This window comes from Python bivittatus, unplaced genomic scaffold, assembly GCF_059951505.1.
Source record: "Python bivittatus isolate LINGU-HERP-01145 unplaced genomic scaffold, Pbiv_v1 ctg000020_np1212, whole genome shotgun sequence".
NCBI lineage: Eukaryota > Metazoa > Chordata > Lepidosauria > Squamata > Pythonidae > Python > Python bivittatus.
In genome coordinates this window covers 101,428,644-101,448,312 of record NW_028277030.1, presented here as the reverse complement: position 1 = coordinate 101,448,312, position 19,669 = coordinate 101,428,644, and the positions used below count along the sequence as shown (strand labels likewise).

The 19,669-nt window shown below is 36.3% G+C and overlaps 1 protein-coding gene across 1 annotated transcript in view; it reads left to right on the top strand.

Annotated features, from left to right (window-relative positions):
- Nucleotides 1–19,669, top strand: part of KIF6 (kinesin family member 6) — a 166,145-nt gene that overhangs the window by 27,914 nt on the left and 118,562 nt on the right. Inside the window, exons 6-10 of the mRNA XM_088131852.1 lie at nt 1,747–1,876; nt 7,838–8,044; nt 9,884–10,027; nt 11,231–11,317; nt 12,948–13,051. Of these exons, the coding sequence (XP_087987978.1) occupies nt 1,747–1,876; nt 7,838–8,044; nt 9,884–10,027; nt 11,231–11,317; nt 12,948–13,051 (672 nt within the window). The remainder of the gene's footprint in view (nt 1–1,746; nt 1,877–7,837; nt 8,045–9,883; nt 10,028–11,230; nt 11,318–12,947; nt 13,052–19,669) is intronic.

Below are 19,669 nucleotides of genomic sequence, written 5' to 3'. Positions count from 1 at the left end.
TTGCTGGACGTTTTGACTGAGCTGTTGCATCATGGCTTGTATTTGTATTTGTATTTTTATATATATATAAAAATAAATTTGTCACTGCCCATCTTGTTAAAAACTCGCTATTGACCCGTGCATCCACTTGCTGCTGGTGCAGCAGTAAAGCTGCTGCTAGATGCTGTGGAGTTATTGGTGTTCCTTGAGAATCCGTGGCCATGCTCAGATTTTCCTCCCCTTTCTTGGGAGTATGAGTCTGGCAAGATTGATGTGCAGCCCAGCCCAAGAACAACAGGGAAACAATCCAGCCAAGTTCAGTTCTTTATTGCTTACACCATATAGACAGAATCTTGCCAGACCAAAAATGTACTATGCTAACCTAATAGATATACTCTGGGAGAATCTAGGGAGTGGTTATCTTAACTTTCTTCTTCCCACACTTCTGCTCTGGACTATGTTGTCTCTTGTCTCCCCCTCTTCTTTCCTGGAATGTGCTCCTACCTTCCTGAGAACCTTGGTCTCTGTGGTATTCCCTCACACCACCTCCCCCTTCGTAGATATATTCCATCACATTTACCCTGGAGGAACCCTTGAAATAATTTTCAGGCCTCAGGGAACTCCTGCATAAAAATTGCAAAAAATATAAAAAACTTCAGAATACAATTCACTTCTAACCTACACAATCCATGCACACTGAGATGCAACAGATAGTAATTCCCACTGCTGTGACTGCTAGCATTGCATGGTGTGCGAAGTTAAAAAAAATTGCAGAACCGCTAGTAACCTCTCACAGAACTCTAAGGTTCCATGGAACCCCAATTGAGAAAGCCTGATCTCTACAGTGAAAGTATATGTTTTTTAGCCTGTAAATAGTTATCCAATCTTGATTGATGTCAAAAAGCTTTGCAGGGTTGAATGCGGTTAATACTTCGCTGGGAGAGAACCAAGAAATCCCATGCCTGAAGACTAGTTTGGGAATTTAAAAGCAAAAACAAGCAAACAAAAACAGAAACCCATCCTAGAAGAAGGCAATAAGAAGCCACTTCAGTGTTGTTGCTAAAAAACCTACATGACCATGTATGTGTAAGCATCAAGTTTGACTCAGGGAAATCTTTACTACCTTTGAATTTTGTATGTGTCCTTTATTTTCCAATACAGCTCTACTTTTTATGCAGCCACTCTGGCATTTGGTATCTTTTTTCTTCATTGAGTTTTCTGGGATTATACCCATTTCTATTTCCTTTTTAAATAATTATGACTCATACTGACTTCCTTTTCCCATTAGATTCTTCTGCCAGGGAACCCAGTGTCTAAACAAGCCTACAGCAAGCATTCTGCTTGATTGTTTAGCAAAGTAGAATTTTCTTTAAACTAGTTTTCCTGGTTTACCGTATTTACAAATCAAGAATCTGCTAAAGATTTCTCCTCCTCATCACAGGGAGTAGGGAAGGGGAGTATAAGAAAATTATTAATGTTTTATATCTTTAATATTGAACAACTCAATTTTCTCTCTCAATGGAGTAAATCATTCTGAAATACACATTTCATTTATTGGGAAACCTTGTTGTTAGTAGCCAGAGCTACTACGTCTTAAACATTTGGAGAGGGAGAGATGTATGTTTGTATGCATGTATGTGATCAAGAAAATAGTACATTTACTTACTAGCAAAACTTTGCAAAATTTTTGAATAAATACTTCTTTATAATTTATGATTAAAACACTAAAATCCATACATATTTTCACTTTTTAATTTTTTCATGTAGAAAGGTGACAATAATGGAGGATCCTGATCAGAACATTCATCTGAAACATCTCTCTTTGCAGCAAGCAACCAATGAAGAAGAAGCTCTGAACCTGCTTTTCTTAGGTGACACAAACAGGATGATTGCAGAGGTGAGCATCTTATGAACATCTCTTACGTTGTCACAATCAAAAAGCTCTCTAGTAAAATATCTGCCTAATCTTTTCAGAAATTTCAGTCGAATTCATTATTTCTTTATAAGCTAAATTTCATTCTTAAAGTATCCGTTGCTTTGCTTTTGCTTTCTAAATTTCTGCTTCTAAATATATTTAACTAAATATTTAACGGAGCTTGTGAATCCAATGTAAATCGTATTGTATATTGTTTACAAAAATGGGTGAGTTTTCAGTTTGACAAATCAAAATCTATTTTTAAGTGGAAATGATTATCCAACATTTGTACAATGTTAATAGACACATTTCAGGTTGTCTCAGTTTCATATGGCTTCTGCTTTCCAAAGCATTTACCTTGTGGGAATTTTGTCTTATGCTAAGATTTTGGATTTTTTTCTTGGTTTCTGGGTGGGCATTCATATTGAATGGAGGTAGGTGTATATGTACTGAAATTTTACATTGCCAGTGAACTCTGGTTCAACTAGATATTTATATCAGATTCATAATGAGATCAGATCTCCATTCTGAGCATTTGATGAAGACACCTCATATCTGAAATGAAATTGAAAACATTGGAAAGGAATGTGGTCTATATCTTATGATGTGCCACTTTGCCAGACAATAATATATTACAAACCTATAATAATAAATTACAAATATATTACAAAATCCATCTAGTTCAGTATTCTGTGTGTATAATGACCAACTGCATTTGGAAAGTGCACAAGCCTGGACTAGAAAGGGATAGAGGGATAGCTTCCTTCCACTGTCACTTCCCAGCTACCATTAAGGCATGTTGCCTATGATTTAAGAGATAATAAACAACTATCTATATCAGTATCAATAGATAGCTTAATCCTTCCCTTTTAAAACCATCGAGACTGATTATCATCGGTTTGGATCCGCTCTGAGCTGGACTTTAGCTGGGCAGGTCCTATGAAGGTGATGGAGGCATGATCTTGTGATGTTATCTGGGAGGGGTTGAGCCTGTTGGTCCTGAGGAAGTGGACAGGTTTTTCAGAGCTGTAGGTGTGTGGCCACCTGTGCATTAGATCCATGCCCCTCCTGGTTGGTCAAGGCTGCCAGGGAGGGAGCATGTGGGTGGATCCATGCAATGGTAAATGCCTCTTTGAGAGGGGGTGGTGTGCCTCCTATTCAAGAGGCCACCCTTGAATCCAGCCAATCTGAACAATTTTCATCCAGTCTCCAATTTTCCCTTTTTAGGGAAGGTTGTTGAGAAGGTGGTTGGCCTCCAGCTTCAGAGGGTCCTGGGAAAAGCAGATTATCTGGACCTTTTCTAGTCAGGATTCAGACCTGGGTACTTTATGGAGACAGTTTTGGTCACACTTGTCAGTGACCTCTGGCGAGCTCAGAATGGGGGGTGGTATATCCCTCCTAGCTTTCCTTGATGTCTTGGCAGCCTTCGGTACCATTGACCATGGTATCCTTCTGGAGCAGCTAAGGGGTTGAGAGTGGGAGACAGCATTTTGCAGTGGTTCTCCTTCCTCCAAGGTCAGTTGCAATCAGTGTTGGTGGGAGGGGAGCGGTAGAGCCCTAGGCCCTTGCTTTGTGGAATGGGGTGGCACTGCTCCAGACGGACCCGTGCGCAACTTGGGGGTCCTCCTGGACTCACAACTCCTGCTCAAGGAGCAGGTGGCAGTCATGGCTTGGAGGGCCTTTGCTCAACTTCGTGTTGCATGCCAGTTGCGCCCTTTCCTGGATTGGGAAGTCCTTCTCTTGGTCATTCATACCCTGGTCATCTCCCATTTGGAGTACTGCAACATGCTGTATATGCGGCTACCCTTGAAAAGTATCCGGAAGCTACAACTAGTGCAAAATGCGGCAGCATGAGCAGTTACGGGTGCTTCTAGGGCTGCACGTGTAACACCTCTGCTGCATGAGTTACATTGGGTGCCAGTTGCTCCCGGGTCCAATTCAAGGTTTTGGTTATTACCTTTAAAGCCCTGCATGGCATGGGCCCAGGTTACCTGAGGAACCATCTCGTCCCAGTTACATCCACCCATCCCACCCCGTCTGGCAGGAAGGGCATGTTGTGGACCGCATCAGCTAAAGAATTTCAATTGGCGGGGTCAAGGAGGAGAACATTCTCTGTTGTTGCCCCCGCCCTGTAGAACATCTTGCCCCCTGAGGTGAGGCTGGCTCCCACTCTCCTGACTTTCCAGAAGAGCGTGAAGACCTGGCTCTGCCACCTAGCATGGGGATCTAATAGGGGATCGCAGCACTAGGGGTGGTTGGTGGTTTGATGTTGCTTCCCTCGTCTTTTAACCCTGTATATATACATACATACATACATACATACATACATACATATATTGTAAAGATTTTTTATTGTTTTTATCCTCTTTTATGCGTAAGCCGCCTAGAGTCACTTGTATAGTAAGATGAGTAGCATATAAATTTGATAAATAAATAAATTGCAGGAAGAATCTATCAGAATGGTATATACTATATGCATATGTAACTGGAAACACCACACAGGCTATACACTGTATAAAAATAGAGAAATTCTGCTCACAAGAGGACATGGTGATGGAAGTCAAATATAACTTTGTACATGGTACATGACATAATGTAACATTTGTGTATCTCTTTCTCTGAGAGCTTAAGAGAAGGTGGACTGTATATACCATTCTGTTAGATTTAATAATCAAGAATATGATCTTGTTTCCTAGCATTAAGTGTTGGTTCAAGACAAATTTTATAATCATGTCTTCTTGCTATCACTTCACAACTCAGTTATTTGTTGAGACAGGGAAACATCCAGTGTGAATTTCACATTCTTTCACACTTAGTCAATAAAAATGAAATGGATGTAAACCAAAGAGTGTGGTTATTGATCTGTTTAGTTTCAAAACATTGTTTCAAAACAATGTAAATCTATCAACATGGAAGAAGCTTTGTTTCTTGTATAATTTGCTGCAGCATTTTACTATCTTTTAACAACAACAAAACTAACAACAAAATGAAATATTGACTCAAAACATGGAGAAATGTATCTCAGAAGTATCTCAGATTTTATTAAATCAAAACCAGCTTGCAGTTAAGTCTGAACTCAGTATTTTTTTTTCTTTTAATGCAAACTTAGCCTATTTTAATGAGAGGAAATGTTTCAGTAAAAGGTTTTATTGCTGTGCTTCTCTATTCCTTCAATTTGGGAAACCATGTCTATGCTGTATTTGTTTAGCTACTTGTGTTTGGAAAGTGCCTAGAGCAAATATTCTTGGCAGCTTTCACATATGTTTTAATGAATGTAAACATTTTAAATACTTAAAGATGAAAGCAGTACTTCTCTTTTATCTACTTTTTTCATCTGTGTGTGTAATACCTATGTATTCTGCACATTTTAGCGTCTGAAGTATTTTACCACCAAAACTTACATTTTATAATTTTTTCATAAATATGCTGGTTTTAGGGATGATGTATCAGGTCATCAGGTTTGTTGATGATATCATATTATTTCAAGCAAAAGTTTCCAAAAGGATGTCTCCAAACTGGGGGGGGGGGGGGGTTAAATTAAAAGAGTGAATGCATTTGCTGTAGTCAAATGTTAAATGAAGTACAAGGGTAAAAGAAAGGAAATGAAGGTGAATTGTTGTTGTTGTTGTTTAGTCGTTAAGTCGTGTCTGACTCTTCGTGACCCCATGAACCATATTGCGCCAGGCCTTCCTGTCCTTCACTGCCTCCCTGAGTTTGCTCAGTTTCATGCTCATTGCTTCAGTGATGCTATCTAACCATCTCATCCTCTGCCGTCCTCTTCTCCTTTTGCCTTCAATCTTTCCCAGCATCAGGGTCTTCTCCAAAGAGATCTCTCTTCGCATTAGGTGACCAAAATATCTGAGCTTGAGCTTCATTATCGATCCTTCCAATGAGCAATCAGGGTTGATTTCCTTAATGTCTGGTATATCTACAAAGTTCTGGTCACTGTGCATCTAAAAAAATGGTAGAGCTCAAAAACATTAATTTTGCTTTCCCCTCTTTCATCCATGAGTGTATAACCCACTGTCCTTAGTTGAAAGAATGGGCAGGTTCAATTACTTTTATAATATGATTCCAATGATTGCAGACTGTACATTCATTTTAAAATGTTATAATAGTAATACTGATATACTAGTATCAAATAAATAACAAATGCAAAAAAAATCTATAAGTTTAAAATCTATAGTTGAGCAGCATGAAATATATAGTCTTATATATTCTTTAAATAAATAAATGATACCTGACTCTGTGCCAGCAGATGACCTTGCCCAGTTACTCATGTAGATGTTGCATAAAAATGGGAAGAGGACTGAGTCTTGTGGGATCCTGCAAAACAAGGATTTTGGGCTGGATCTTTCCCCATTTACCAACACAAGCTGGAACTGGCCCTGAAGGAAGAAGGAGAACCACTACAAAACAGTGCCCCCCAACTCCCCACCCCTAGAGGTGGTCCAGAAGGGAATGCTGCCAAGAAATTAAACAGGACCAGGAAAATCATACCATCACAGGACAGTCAATGCCATCTCAGTGCAGTACTCAGACCCAAAGCCCAACTGAAAAGGGTCCAAACAATTTGCTTCCTCCAGGGTTCTCTGGAATCATGTACCAGGGAAGATTGGAACCCAGTCAAAAATTATCCAACACTGCTGGGTCTGGTGAATGCTTCCTTAGAAGAGGTTGCCCCATTGCCTCTTTTGAAGCAGACCAGGTGACCACCTCTCTCAAAGATGAATTAACTACCAATTGAACCCAGCTGTTTGTCACCTCCTGAGAGGCCTTAACCAACCAGAAAGGATGTGGATCTGATACATGGGTGCCAGCACTGACTTCCTTGATGGCCCTGTCCACTTATTGATTCACAAGCTCAAACTACTCTCAGATAATAAGAGAAGACCCTTTCCTTCAAGGCCAGCAAATAAACAAACAAGGGGGGGGGAAACCCTAAGTTTAAAATCTATAGTTGAGTGGCATCAAATCTATAGTCTTATATATTCTTTAAATAAACAAACAAAAGATATCTAACTCTGTGTCAGCAGATGACCTTGCTCAGCTATTTCATGTAGATGTTGCATAGACATGAGAGGATTGAGCCCTGTGGGATCCTGCAGAACAAGGGTCTTGGACTAGAAACTTGTCCAGCTAAGACTTGTACAACTGGAGTTCTAATCTTAATAAATCTCAGCAACTTTTATTCATTAGTGTTCCTTTTCCAAGGTCATCTCCATATTCCTTTATATTCACCTCCTGCCCTGGGGTTGCAATTGATGCCAAACCCAAAACCCAGGTGGGCACATTGTCAAGAGATGAACACCTCCCACTGTACACAACCAGGTTTCAGTGATACACACCTGGTTGGCCTTCTCATCCATAGGATCTCAGATGAGAAGGACCAATCTGGCACTGATAATGAGATAATGTATCATGTTGGCATAGATGGCTTAAAAAAAAAGAAAAGTACAGGCTGAGCAACAAAGCAAATCTCCTTGTTCAAAAGCAGAATAGGCCAAATATTTCTGGCAGTATATTTCTTTTATGTCTTGCTTGTTTCCCAGAGTCTTAGTTGGCCACTGTGAGAAATGGGATTTTGGACTAGATTAAATTAGTTGTGCCCTAAAATATTTCTCTCTCTCTCTCTCTCTCTCTCTCCCTCCCTCCCTCCCTCCCCCTGGTGTTCCCTGAAAACCTGTTCTGATAGATAAGAAACTCCCTTGAACTGTTTGCAGGGTGTGTAGTGGGAAGGAGGAATCAACCATTGTTTTTCCCCTTCCTTCAGTACAGCCCACTGTGAGTGGAACTCTTATGAGGTGTTTGGGTTGTACCTGGTAAGTTTCAAAGCATCATTGTGACCTCAGTTTTAACTTGAACCACTTTGTATTTCTAAATAATCAGCAGCATTTAGACTGTGAATTAAAAATAAGGCTTAGGAAATCCTTTCTCTCACAGACTCCAATGAATCAAGCCTCCACACGTTCACATTGCATTTTCACCATTCATATCTCAAGCAAAGAACCAGGATCAGCAACCATTCGGCGCTCCAAATTACACTTAGTGGATCTGGCTGGTTCAGAGCGTGTTGCAAAGACTGGAGTTGGAGGCCAGCAGCTGACAGAGGCCAAATATATTAATCTGTCTCTTCATTATTTGGAACAGGTAAAGCTGATGCAATTTTCATTTTTTCATACTGTTTTAGAATATTCATGTTTTGTTGTAGTTGGCACTTGATTTATTTTTTATTTAGACAAGGAACATGATGGGTCTCAGTGTGGCTTCTCTGTGGTAAAATGTCTACTACACTTTAGTATATTGTACCAATTGATAGACCTTCTTTTTAGACCATTTCAATAACACATAATGAAATTTAATAATGGTAATTTTATATACAGGTAATCCTCACTCAACTACCATTTGTTCAGTGACCCTTTGAAGTTACGGCAGCACTGAATGAATTGTAGTTAACCTCGGTCCCCAAAGTTATGGCCGTTGAAGTGCCCCCATAGTCACGTGATAAAAATTTGGGCACTTAGGACTGCAGGGGCGCTTCAACTCCCCCCACCTGCCAGTCCCCCCCCATCTCTGCCCTTTTGGCCACCCTGCATTTTGCTGCCTCTGACGGCCCTGTGGCCCTGGGCTTTGCTGGCCCTGCCACCCCAGCTGAGTTTTGCTGTCTTCTTCCTCCCACTGCTGATGAGGCACACCCAGCCTGGCCCTCCGCGAGGCAGCTGCTGGCTCTGCCAGGCCTTCTTCCCGAGGCCATGTGCAGCCTTGTCCAAATTGCATGTGGCTTTCTCGCGAGGCTTTGGAAGCTTATGGAAGGCCAAAGTTAAGATAAAATAGCAAGACAAAAGGTGTTAACAATAAATGCTTCATCGTAGAGATCAGTTGTTTAAAATGCTGGTCATCAAAAGGAGAAGTGGCCCTTTAAATCAATTTACTAGATTTAAGAATGATTAGGAAAATTGAATATCTTCCATCCTCTGCTCTTAGATATCGTAGTGACAATCAGTAATATTGTAATGTTATTTTACATAACAAATATAGTGGAACAGTTTCAAGGAAGTGCTTTTCAGTAAGTCATTGAAATATGGGTACTTTTACATGGCTGTCAATATATTTTTGTTAGCAAGGAAACACTTGGAAAACACAGGTTGATAAATGAATAATATCTCAATGAGCAATACACTTGCTTTTTGAACTGTGGGGTCTCAATCATTTGGCAGTGCAGTATAAGACATATGCTTTGTAGCAGAGTAGATCATAATCTATCATCAGTGAAGGTATTTTCCTAATCAGGTGATCATAACTCTCACAGTACTGGCTCTGGAGAGGATCCCTAATATCCCAAGGACAAAACATTGGGTTCCATCAATCTAGCAAGGTAATTGCATGACTAATCATACTGCCTGGAGCCTTCAGAGGCTAAAAAATATAACAAAGTTAATGACCTCAAAAAAGTTTCTCAGACTGGCCTTCAAGTGTGGTGACAAGATCAATGAAGTCTGCAAGATGTATAAACTGTTGAAGTAGTTGTGCTGCTTTCCTCAATATTGTTCTCTTGGCGGTCTTTTGAATTTCTTTGTCAAACAGAGTATGGTACTTCCTGAAAACGTTCAGTAAGATTATGTAACCAAAGTACATAAATAAAACTTTCCTTCACATGAATTGGTTTAGTTTTTATGTATCATAGCTAGTCTACTTTTGTTATAAAACAATGAAGTGATTGTGCCTAAACATAATCACCAGCACTAGATTAGTGGAGTCTTAGCATACATACCTGCAGCTGCTGTATTGTCATTGTGGCTAACATCACATTAATATATACACTGGTTTATATTACTCCAAATATGTGCTATAAGATTATGTTTAGTGCAATTGTATGCAAAACACTCAATTTTAATGTAAATTTTCTAATATTAGGAAGACTCATCTTAAGTAATCAAGAGCAACACATCAGAGCTTAATAAGGTTTTCTAACTATTATCCTCATTGCAGGTAATCATTGCTCTGTCAGAAAAAAACAGATCTCACATTCCATACAGAAACTCCATGATGACTTCAGTGCTAAGAGACAGCCTCGGAGGGAATTGCATGACAACAATGATTGCAACACTCTCAGTAGAAAAAAGGAACATAGATGTATGTCTTCCCATTTTCCATTTCTCATTTTAATTGTTTTCTAATATTAATATTATCATTTTCCTGCTCAAATTTCAATGCATAACTGATGCAGTATGATAATGATCTGACAGTGACATAGCATTCTTAGGTTTTTTGTCCAATTTTTTAACGTCTTGGCTGCTTTTTAGCTACTTGAGTGCACAACCAGACACAAAGTAAAAAACAAAATAGAAAAGGAAAACAACTTTTTTTTTTCAATGAAACTTATTTGTATGTGAAAGTCCCCTAATAAAAAAATATCTTTAAATAAACCTTGAAGGGTTTGTCTTTCTCGCTGTCATAATAAATAATAAATAAATAATCTTATGGCACTGTTGTTTTTAAAAATTAGTCTTGATAGAATTGTCACTAAATTCCATAGCAATATTGAAGCAGAATAAGATGTATGCTAAAGCTGGTTAGTAATGTCTTTATACAAATAGGTAATATTGATGTAAACCATATGCTAGTAGATCATCAGCAATTTAAAAAGAAAATATGACTGAAGTTAAAGAAGAGGTAATTAGGTTTGAAACTAGAGATGGATCATCAAAGATATACTTAAAGAAATTTAAGACCGTATGGAGATCTTTTTAAAAAAATGAAAATATGTCAATAAGGGTCAATGTGCTACATTGCACTTTACATCACTGCTGACTTATTATTTATAAAATAATTTATCATCCGTTATGAAAATAATTATAATTTTGAAATATTTGCAGTTACTAAAATAATGTGACACCAAATATTGATTTGTTGCTGGAAATTGAAATACCACATACAGGTGTTTCTGCTTTTATCTCCTTATTCTTTAGTCCTTGAAATGTATAGTAATTATCAATGTTTGTGTTCTCCATTAGCATCAACCTATTAATGATGGAACACACAAATAAATGTTATAATAATGTCACATTATTTATCTCAGGAATTTAATGTTATGGAGAAATATGGGAGTGGATATTGGGCTGCCAGTTTTGCTGGCAGATGACAGTTGACTTATTATCTAATTCAGTCCTCAGATATAATAGAGCAAAAGTATTTTTTAATCAATATTCAATTCATTTGGCATTCATTTTTCTTAAAGTATATCAAGAGTATTTTAAAGATTGCTGGTTTGATTCTTACATTGTAGAAAACTTAGCTGTTTACACAATTGCATGTTAAGATGTTTTCTTCTTTTAGGAATCTATATCAACCTGTAGATTTGCTCAGCGAGTTGCTCTTATTAAGAATGAAGCTGTTCTAAATGAAGAAATTGATCCTAGATTGGTAAGGTTATTCAATGACTCTGTATGATGATAATACATAATAAACCATGACACCAATTTCTAAATAATAATAATAATAATAATAATAATAATAATAATAATAATAATGATGATGATGATGATGATGATGATGATGATGCATTGTATCTCTTGCATATGATGATAGAGGCCTATTTATCATAAGCAATTAAAAATGTTACATGATGCAACATACATAGTGTTTCCAGAAAGTCTCCCATCCAACACTATGCAAGCAAACTTGCTTAGTTTTAGAAAGATTTACATCTCATGTTTCTCAAGACCAAGAGCACTCATCAATTCCTTTTCCTTTTCATAAAGTCATAAAGTTTTAGCAATGAAATTAACTGTCATATGGCTGTACAAACCACTTGAAAGAGATGTTTCATCCAGCATTTTAATATAGATGCACATCTTTTCAAAATGTTAAAGCACCCCTTTGCAAGGCTCATGTGGTTTCTTTAAAAACTGTGCCCTCTATTTTTGTATGCATGTCTATGCATAGCCCCAGTGGTTATTTATTTTAATATCAGAAGAATGGGGGGACCCCACAGACATGTGGGGACAGCCTTCAGAGCAGCTATGTGAGGCTTGCAAAGGATATGGCTGCTTTAATGCTTAGAAAACAGGTGTCCCTGAATGTAGCACATATTGTAGTAATCTAAGTGGGATGAGTTCTGTGTGAGAATGACTGGACTGACATCTTTAGCAATGAGTATACTTTATTTTAGCCTTAGTTTTGCTAATAATCCCCAACATGTAGACAGCTGGGATCAAGGAGTATATCCTAATTCTGATCTCTACCCAATTCAGATGGGATTTCTCCCTTGATTTGATTTTTAGTAATCTGAGTTACGTTTTAGAGATGAAACTATTATAGTAGTGACAAGCAGATGAAACCAACAAAATCTTCCAATTAAATATGTTCAAACTATATGGTTAATTTTGAATTTCTTCTATAAACTGCTTTTGATATGAATTCATTTAGTACATTATTGACATAGAGTAATACTATAAATAATAGCATTATTGTAATTAACAATAACTAAATTGTACTATTATTATTAACAATAACTAAATATTTTCATTAATGTACCAAGCAATCTAATACAGAATATTTTCAATCACTAATATTAAGGAACCAGTTTGTTTTCACATTTTGAAGTTCTACAGTGCAGCTATATGCAATCTGACTTGAAAGTAATCTCTTGTAGATTCAATAGAATTTTTTTTCTAGATACATATTCAAAAGATTGCCTCCTTAGAGAATAAAGATGGTGGAAATATATTGCCCATAATCCAGAACTACTATGAATACAAATTCAAAGTGCTAAACCTATAAAGAATTGAATCTTAGTTGTCCAGTATTCACTATCTCTGAGAGGAATTTCTCTTCCCCCAAATCATGCTCCTTCATTTTTCCAAAGTATACCATTATTTAAATTCACAGGGCTATATAATTTTCATAAAAGAAAGAGAAAAAATGTAAGGATGGGGGCTGGGGGGAAGGCAAATATAAAAATTAGCAATTTGGTATAAATAGAAAAGAACATCACCTAACTTCTAGATCACATATTCACTGTTAATCAGTGTGACCCATTTTATATTTCCAGATGATTATTCGTCTGAAGAAGGAAATCCAGGAGTTAAAAAATGAATTGGCCATGGTGACTAGTGAACAAAGACTTGAAGAACTTTCACAAGAAGAGTTGCTAGAGTATTGTTTGGTTTTCTTTATATTCTCTCATTTTGAAATATATTTTTTTATTTGCATAATAAACATGAATATCCTAGTAGGATTTAGTTTCAAATAATACTTTGCATTAAGATGTATATTTTAAACTCATCAGAATGAATAGTGAATTTGCAGCAGTTGTAGTATTTTCACCTCTGCTTTATTAATGGCAAGGGAATGAGAAAATGAAAAAGTTGTGAGATCTACCTGGTATTTTACTGGTATCAGAGACGGTAGTCTTGGCAGTACATGTGAATTTCCACATAGACACTTATCTGAGAAGTAGTTGGGAGGAGTAGGTGAGGTGAGAGAATGGCATTAATGATCTAGCTGTTATATTCAGGTACATCAGAATAAGAAATTGATGGGAAACTGTTGAATGGGATTGAACTATTAATGATGAAATTACCTAGGATGATGTGAATAACCCTTAAGGATTTTTTTGTTTAGTACTGAGTTTGGTCTATGAGGTAATTGAAGTGAATCATGCTTTCTCCTTCCAGAGAAGGTGCCTTTTGAGACTTAGTTCAGACCATTTGAGAAGGGTCAGAGCACACATAACACAAAAAAGTATTTAGGAAATATTTGTAGCATTGAGAAATGTTGTGTTGCTAATTGCTATCGACAAATTTTTTAGGTACTAAGTCCCTGTTTGTAAAAAATATTTTTACAATGTAAGACTGCAGAGAGAGCATGAGCAAAAATAACCTCAAATTTTCTGAATGTCATAATCTGAGCAATCTATAACTGCTATAGTTTGTTGTGTTCAAGTCACTTGTTTCTCTAATTTTTTCTATTGTATTGGAGAACAGAGTTCATCAACTTTATTATCTTTACTTGGATAATCTAGGTATAGGACTGTGGATTATATTTAGCTGTGTCTGCTAAAGGAAAAATCCACCACTAACAAAGATTTCTCCGACCTCCTTGCTGATCTCCACACATCTGTTCTGAAAAGGTGTGGAACCCATCAGAGCAGATTTGCAGAACAGAATAGGATGCACGAGTAGAAGAGAAGAAGAGGTCCCTTTGAATAGAAATCTATTTAACATTTGATGTATTGTTACTGTTTTATTGGTAGAAAATCCAGAGAAGCAATTCCATCCCTGTTAGTAGTTTTGAAGATTTGAATTAGATGATGAAGTTAAGCTAAGATCTATTCAATAGTAAACCAAGATTTGCTTGGAAGAAATATAATTGATTATCCTGTTCAGTCATCAGCAGGAGCAGAATTCCCATGTTAAACTGAATCTTAATCATGTATATTCTGACACTTCTTAAAATCTCCAGAAAAGATCTTTACATTTTCTGGACAATCTTTTCCACTGATGAGCTGTTAGGAATTTTTTTTTTTTTTACATTTGTCTTTTTTATTTTTAATCCATGTGGATATTTAATAGCAATTAACATTGTTACTATTAGAGCATTTACAAAATGAGTATAAAATTAAGTGGTCAGAATACTTGTTTGTATTATAAGTGCTTCTCTAGCTTCCCATATGCATGAACACATGAACATGTGTTATGAAATTAAAAGAGAAGCAGCTTAAAAATTCTAAATCTCATATTAAAAAGTTCCTTAATTTTTTTCATTGTACTTCATATTGTAGTATACTGTTTTTTGTCGATCTCATATGGATTATCTAATTGATACTTGGCTAAATATCTGGTAATTAAATTGATACTTTATAGTAGCTGACATTAACCACACATACCTCTATAAGAAGACACAATCAACCAGAATAATACCACTTAGTGAGTACAAAAGCAATTATTCCCTTTAGCCAGCTGAAACTTATAGCACCAAAGGGTTACTGAATTAGCAAAGAAACTAGCAACTTACTTTGTAATGCTGTCACTCTTGATCAGAAAGTAGATAAACTACATACTGACCTTCCATTGTCTTAAATTGGACTTATGTGATCCGTCCAATTTCTTTTTATAAGGGACAATGCAAGAGCACATGTCTGACTTACTTGGACATTGCCATTCCACCTTCCAAAACAATCAATGGCTAGGAATTATATCAAGCCAAGCTAAAGATTAGTCTAGTAGTTTTTATAGCAAGCTAAATAGATAATGCATTGGAGTACAGCTCTTATTTTCATGAAAAATTCCTTTTAAAAAAGCATCAGATTCAAATAGTTTTGCTGCTGTATATCCTTCTTTGTACAGAAAATTATTTAGTTTATCTACCCCCAAAGGGATTCAAAATTGGGCCAAGAAGCGATAGCCGTCTAAATTCTGTAATAAAGATTTCCACCATAGACTATGACACGTGTCTTGCAAAACAGAAGACACCAGTCTGTCAGAGGAAGAAAGTCTCAGTACAAATTACCCGAAGGCTAAGATTATTATATTTCAGAAGACATGCTTGAAGTTTAAGTACATATAACTGCTGCATTAAAGCTGAACAAATTAAACTTTATAAATACCTGAGTGTAGTTTTGCAAGTAACAGGTTCTTGGAGTATACAAATTAATTTAATCAAGAAATATGCCAAAATACGGGGTTTTATGTACAAAGGGGGGAAATTATAGTATATTCCAGCAGCCTGAAAAGTCTGTAATGCCAAAGTTGTAATCTAGTTGATACACAGCTCACAAATCTGTTCATATAAGGACCCCCTGGAGATTCTATAATCTAAATTTTAATAGACATCTTTTCCATGCCTTGTTGCATATCAGATGCAGTGCTGTGTTTTGAAGCAGGAATGGTTTCAATCAAGACCTAAGTACTGATTTGCTTTTTCAATTTCTGGCGCAAAATAATTTTTCCTGACAGAAGTCTTTTGTTGGGTATGGAACATTTCAGTCTCAATGGTGGAAACCTGCAGAAGTTAGAGTTACAGAGTTATTTCCAGGATGTTGCATACAGTGATGTTATTCAGGGAAACTTAACTACTATTTGTCCAAATTGTAACTGCATCACATTTTTGTCTCATATAGTTTAAGGAGCTAAATTAAATTTAGATCTAAATATACTCTCAGCATGATTCAAGGCATCAAGAATTTCTTAGAAACTGATGTGTATAAATAAGCCAAAAAACTACGTTGAGTTCTGTTACTGGGAATTTAGCATTTAATCAGGAAATAAGAATTTACGTAGAAAGGAAATAAGAATGAGTAGGAACTGGAATTAGGCAGTTACCACAGAATGCTACCAATAGAAATGGGACTAACTGATAGATAGGAGCAGCTGAAACAACAGCACACATCTATCCAGGAACCAGGAAAGAGCTATATAGCTATAATTTTCTTCTATTATCTGCTAACAATTCACAACTGGGTGATAAAATTGTTTAGTAATATATGGCAAAAGTTTATAATTTTTTAATGCTGAGTTCAGATGTTTTGTTTGTTTGTTTTAGTATATGTAAATGTTTATTTCATAAAGCAGAACAGACATAATGGCCCTGTTCCTGTAACCAATCAATGTGGAAAGGGCAATGTGTTTGAATACCAAAAAGGGGTCAGTTTAACCAATCAAGTAACCCCATAGGAGACTGTATATTTAGCCCAAAAGAGTCATAGTCATAAAAAAGGCTAAACTATCTCCAACCTGTACATTATTTGTAATTTGGTTGTTTTAGTCTACAACATGGATCAAACACAGACAGCCTATTTTGCCTGATCTCCTCCTCCAAGAAAAAGTTGGAGAGAAAGAGCAAGCTGCTGCATTACAAAATTCGCTGCTTCCAATATACCTCCCAGTCCCTGAGCGGTTTAAGACTACGCTGCTATGTCTTCTGCTTCCAGCCTGGTCAGTAAGGAATGATGCTATTAAATCTGCCAGGACTATCCTGGAGGAAACCTCAATAGAGATTAGGTACTTTTGGAAAAGGTGGGTGAAGATGCTCTATTCCCAAAATGAAGATTTGTAAAATATGTGTGAGATGGTCATAGTTATAATTCATAAAGAATAACAGTAAGCCAGAAAATTATTTTTTTTATACATTGGCTGGAAACGTAGATTCAGGCTTGTATGCATCTCTTTTCTAGCCATTGGCCTTCCCTTAAGATTGGAGGGACTCTTTTGCATTGGGTCTGACTAGTCTGGTCTACCCTATTTTATACAATGGTCAAAGAATTGCTTAAGGAAAGCCAGAAAGAAGAACATAAGAACTATAATCTGTCCTACTGTTTCCCCAGTATTTAAAAGAAACTGTTATTACTTACAGAATTGGCATTTAGAAATATGGTCTGTTTCAGTTTGTTAGCATAAAATATTTTATTTTACTATTGCATTCAAAATAAAATGCAGTAACAAAACTGTCAGCAAATGTTAACATTTCTCTGAGCCATATGTTCTAGGATCATCAGAATATAATTAAACTATATTATAAGAAGATATAAGTACTTCAAAGTAATATGTGGACACAAAGCAATTGCCTTAAAATGGTGGTTGTAAATTCCTCTCTACTTTTTTCCAATGGTTAAATGTTATCTTGAAGACATTTGGACCTTGATTCCATTTTGGGTTCATTATAGTTTGGTTTGGTTAATTTAATTTAATTTAATTTAATTTTATATTTTTGTTAGTTTGTGGACCTTTTCTTTTACAGTATACTTATTTTTTTTATTGTATATTGTTTCATAAAGGATTGGGAATCCTTAGCAACTTGGCAGTCTATACATGTGATAGATAAACAAATTTGGATCCTATCTTGAAGAAACAAAAATTTCACTTTTTCTAAGAACGGCATTTATATTTTACAGGCATTATATTATTACACTTAAAACTTAAGTTACAGTGACTTATTCTGTTTGCCATCTGAGCTATTTCTGGGGCCCATCTATGATATACATCTCATTAACTGAGAACAAATAACACTAATTTGATCCAGTTTGGTGTAGTGTTTAAGGCATCAGGCCCATCTTAGGCATGAGGTCAGCTGGGTGACCTTGGGCCAGTCACTCTCAGCCCTAGGAAGGAGGCAACGGCAAACCACTTTTGAAAAGGCTTGCCAAGAAAACTGCAGGGACTTGAGTCAACACTGACTCAGAGGCAAAAAAAAGAGAGAGAGAGAGCGTGCACAACTGATTTGGGTAATTACTTAGCTAAACACAATTCTTTGTATTCTTTTTCATGAAGTTTACAATAAAATATAATCAAACATTCTATAAAGAATGCATTTTTATAATCATTCAAAAAATAAGCCCTTCTAAAAGAATGCACTTATTAGTGCCTTATTATTTGTTTATTATACATGTTTATTCAGAATTAAACCCCTCTGAATTAATTGAAACCAAATAAATATGTTTAGGTTTGTTGTTAAGTGGGGCATTTTTAAAATAAATGTACATAGGAAAGTAACTAAAAAAAAAAAAAAACTTCAAATCTATTTTGTGACGGCATTAAATGCTTTAAAAAACAAATTCCAGATCTTGAATTACTGCCTTTAGATGATACTGCCAGTTTTCCTTAGAATGAAACTGATCTATAAAGTTTCATTTGAAGTAATACTTTTTCTTTAGTAAAATTTAGTAAAAAACAGCAACAACACATTTGAAAAAAAGCAGATTGAATAATAACATGTATCATCTCTGAAGGAGATAGGACTGTATACTGTACTTAGAGGTTTCTATATTACAGGGTTTTTAATAGTGGATTTAAATGGAATCTTTCTCATTTTATACTTTATGAGGAGCATGCCAGAAGTCAAAGGGAGAAGACAGTGTTGGTATAAGTTTTTCTACCAGATGAGTTCATTAGAAACTTGAATTTGCCCAGAAATTCAGGATTTCAGATCAAAACTACTGTGTTCCATAGCACCCACGCTTCCAGAACCCATGCCAGTTGGAACTCTTTAAGTGCTGGCTTAAGCATTTTAGTTTAATAATATCTTTACCTTACTACTTTTATAATGCCAAAGAATTAAAAATATCCCAACAAACTGAACAAGCATTTTATTACAATCCAACAGCCAAATACAATCTGGGAATACAACAAAATTGTTTTGTTTTTTTTGTTTTTATCATTTATGATTAGTTGCTCTTCGTGCAAAATTAACTAACCCTACAGACCCATAATAAAATATCTTCTCCCAGCATACGTTTCTAAAAACTGGATCCTTAACATCAATGGCACCTGCTAGATTAGATATCTGATTGGATTTTATATTGTTTTTAATTTAAATAAATGAATGAATTTGGAGGCTAGCATGCTGCAAGCCAAAGTACAGCTGTAAGCATAAGCTTTATTTTTGAGAATCCATCTGAGTTCAATAAAACCCTGTAAGCATTCTTATCTTCCCTCCCTAAAAAGAAGGAAGCTGAAGTGGTAAAGAAAGTTCAGGGAAATTAGTTTGCCTTCCATGGAATAGGTATAGTTAGACTGACCATAACCCCCAAAGCAGTAATTTTCTGTGTGCCCACAGTGTGTTCTCAAAGTTCCTTGTGTCCCTCTGGCCTCAGAAAGGTTGGGGAACTCTGCTCTGAACCAGGTAGGCAAAATGGAACCTGAAAATATAAATAGGACGGAAGCTTTATATGTCATAATATCTATTGTTCACTAAGCTTTTCAAACCTTTGAAGGTGGCTTTGGAGGGTTCTTCTTGCACTGTCAGGAATAAGGGAAGAGAAAGAGTTATTGTGCTAGT